At 34.6% G+C, this 3348-nt stretch overlaps 1 protein-coding gene across 1 annotated transcript; it reads right to left on the bottom strand.

The window, feature by feature from the left end:
* Positions 1–280: 280 nt before the first annotated feature.
* LOC132049627 (protein RESPONSE TO ABA AND SALT 1-like) lies at positions 281–2261 on the bottom strand. Its single transcript, XM_059440500.1, has 2 exons — positions 1772–2261; positions 281–976 (listed from the first exon to the last, which is right to left on the bottom strand). The coding sequence occupies exons 1-2, from the start codon at positions 2084–2086 to the stop codon at positions 551–553; spliced, it is 741 nt and encodes a 246-aa protein (XP_059296483.1). The 5' UTR covers positions 2087–2261; the 3' UTR covers positions 281–550.
* Between the last annotated feature and the right edge of the window lie 1087 nt (positions 2262–3348).

Genomic DNA, 3348 nt, shown 5'->3' with positions numbered 1-3348 from the left:
GTAAACGGTTTTTAGAGCCTGTTTGGATTGGTTTATTTTAGGTGTTTTTAAGCCAAAATAGCTTTTAAACACTTTTGTATTGTTAGGGTAAAATTAAAAAGTGCTTTTAAGCATGTGTTTTTAAGCCAAATCAACAAAAATAAGTCAAAAGCCATAAGCTAAAATTTCTAACTTATGACTTTTAGCTGTTAAAAGTCATAAATTCATCCAAACAAGCTCTTAAAGTTTCACGCTAACTATTACACAAGCTTGGCTTCCTATAGAAACTACTACAACAACATTTTTGAAAGTCTCAAATTATGTAGCTCAGATTCTTCGAAAATGTAGTCGCATTCGTATCGAATTCTTTAAAAATACATTATTTCTGATCCTACACACATCTAACTGCATCTTTAAGAGTTGGATTCTCCGGAACTTCCAAAAAACTGCTTCCGAAAAATTCGACACGAACACAACTGACATTTTCGAAAAGTCCGAGCAACATACAACTGAAAGCAAATTTAAACTCGATAATTAGTTTCTAAAAAGTCCCAAAATTATTACTAATTTATCAACCATTTGAAGCTTCATTTTGCTGCCTTTCAGCTTCTCTTTGCATTCCCATCATCCTCAACCTCAATTGAAGCTGACCTGCAGCAGTCAAAAACCTCAAACTTTGCAAAGGACTAAGTACTCCCACAACTCTTTCAGCTGTTCTTGTCCTTAACCTATCAGCATCCGTCACAACATTCTCCATAGCTGACTTTAGTGTATCTATGTTCTCATCCTCATCTGTGATCTCTACGGTTATACCGTCAGTGTATAGAAGTTGCATCCCTACTCTTCGTGCCCGTTCCACCAACGGTGGGGCCGCCACGCTCTCTTGAATTTTGGCCAACTCTTCCGTCAGGGACCTTTCTTGAACCTTCGTCTCGTGTCTCAGCCTGTTGAGTCTGTGGACTTGATTTTCACTCAAATCACTTATGGAATCAGTTACCTGTTGTTGAAGATATAATCAAGTAAATAAATGTGTACTTCGTCTAACTGATTAAGTTTTTAAATAATATGGTTACAATTTATTAAGTCTCATTCACACCAATTATTTATAAATAAAAATATACTGCCTCTGTTCTAACTTATTTAATGAATTTAAACTCGGGATGAAATGTAACAAAGAATTTTTTTAAAAAGTTTATGATCTAAAATGAATTATAGATATATTTGTGACTAAAATTTGTTACAATATTATATTTAAAGTTAAATGGTTTTTAAATATAAATGTCATTCTTTTTTAATAGCCTAAAAAAAGGTTACCTACATTAAGACGAAAAAAATATGTGTTCAACTTGCACGTGAGGGGCATGTTAAAGCGATTGCTTGCACCGCTTGGCTATTTTGAGGCCCCTCTTTGAATTCTATCCCGAATTAGTCCTGTGGGCATATTTCATACTTTAAGAGAAGTTGAATGATTTTTTCTTTTCTAGATACAAATATAACCCGTTGAGATAGGCCAGACAGACTGACCTCTGCTAACTACGTTTTATATAGACTGGCAGCTAGAGAGATACTAAGGTATAGTGCTGCTGCCAGAGAAGGCTCTTTCATGCTAGGGAAGAAGAAAAGGAGTAGAACGATCCTAACAAATTCAGAGTTTAAATAAAGGCCTAAAAAATCATTTGTGCAAATGCACCATGTAGGCATGTAGAATAAATAAATGATTAAGTAAATAAATGTATACTCTTCCAAATAGGTTAAATTTTTAGATAAAGATGATGACAAAATTCAACATTACCAGAGTGAAAGCTAAACCGGGTTTGAACCCGGTAATCCAGAGGAAGCTCCTCTCAAGTGGAGTGAACCAAGTAGGTGAGAAAACCCGAAAAACATTCCTATGAGACATTCTTGATTTTTCTTCATAGTATTCTTGATAATGAGCTAAGACTCTTGTAATAAGGTCTCTCATAATACCCTCTTGTGACTCTACATCAAAAGTGTCCTGTGCAACAATAAGTTCATCCAAAAATTGTTCTTGCCTAATTAGCCAACCTTCAAGAAAAAGCTCAAATGAATTATCATCATAGCTACTTCTATATGATCCAGCTGGCATCTTTTATTTCTTTTAGCGGAAAAAAGAAAGAGAAGCAGAGATGAGAAGAAAGGGAAAGGAATAAATTGGAGAAATTAAAGTGTGTGCATGTATGTATTAAAAAGGAGAGGGTTGGGGTTTGCTTTTGCTTGGTGGAAAAGGATTCTGTGGATGCTTCAAGACTAAGGCTAATAAACATGGTAACTGAATATATAGGTTTAGTAAAGAGTAACAAAGGACATTGTGAAGAAATAGTCACCACTTGGCAGTCTGACTTGGCTTAATTAGAAATCAAAGATTTTAATGTGAGGTGATGAAATGAAGAGCATATTATATGTTTACACGACATATATTAGTATGCATGAATGCGAGTTGGGAGTAAAGTCCATTTGCAAGGGGCATGGTGTGGGGTATAGGGACATAGGGTTTACGTCGGTGGTTTTTGTCATATAGTAAGAGAGGATCATTTTGCTCTTCATCTTCAAATGAATGATTTAACAAATAAAACATAAAGAATCTTCAAATGAAGGATGCACAAGGTTTCTTGTCACGGCGACGTGTATTAATAGTTAGCGTCTTAATTGTTATGTCCACTTGTCTTTGTAACAACTTTGCAAATTTTTGAAATTTTTATGTAATTACATTGTTTTCGATACTCATCACTAAGTCACTGATTCAATTAATTTATATTCGTGCTAAGAAAAATTCATTCACCCTATAATGCCCTTTGATGGTATCTTTTCTAAACTTACTTATCTTGAAAGAGTTGAAGTTAAACATAATTATAGTAGAAAAAGTTAAGTTTTAAAATTACCATATACTATAACTTTTACATATTCATAATTGAAATTTTATTGTTATAATGAATAAATGGTCATTTTTGTTTTCCAAACGAAGAGCTTAATATTTCATGTGCAGCCAAGAGAGCACGTTGGTTCTTTTCACGAGGACGTGGATCAATTGATCAGCGACCCAAATGTCAATTCCACTTGTCCTTGTCACAACATAAGTCTTGCATATCTTAGGATTTAAGTTAAACCCGTAAAGGGTTAGGTTAACTTGTTTATTACATAATCGTCCTGCTTTCGATTTTTTTGGAATCGGGAACGGGGCCGTTAAACCGGTCGATTTAATTTTTTTTTTTTTAATTGTAGCCGTTGTCAGTTAATTTGGGACCGATTCGGGGCAACGTCCATTTGCAAAAAATGGCCATTGCCAAACGATCCCAAACCCATTTTTTGCCCCCCCAAACCCCCCAAACTTTTTTTTTTAACACTTTAACC

Source organism: Lycium ferocissimum, chromosome 3, assembly GCF_029784015.1.
Source record: "Lycium ferocissimum isolate CSIRO_LF1 chromosome 3, AGI_CSIRO_Lferr_CH_V1, whole genome shotgun sequence".
Lineage (NCBI taxonomy): Eukaryota > Viridiplantae > Streptophyta > Magnoliopsida > Solanales > Solanaceae > Lycium > Lycium ferocissimum.
The sequence above is the reverse complement of the archived record's forward strand: the minus strand, read 5'-3'. Positions and strand labels throughout refer to the sequence as shown.

What these genes read in the sequence shown, in the direction of transcription:
- LOC132049627 (XM_059440500.1), bottom strand. Translation starts at nt 2,086, where the DNA reads ATGCCAGCTGGATCATATAGAAGTAGCTATGATGATAATTCATTTGAG. An exon ending in CCGGTTTAGCTTTCACTCTG is followed by an intron (nt 977 to 1,771) that starts GTAATGTTGAAT and finishes CTTCAACAACAG; the next exon opens with GTAACTGATTCCATAAGTGA.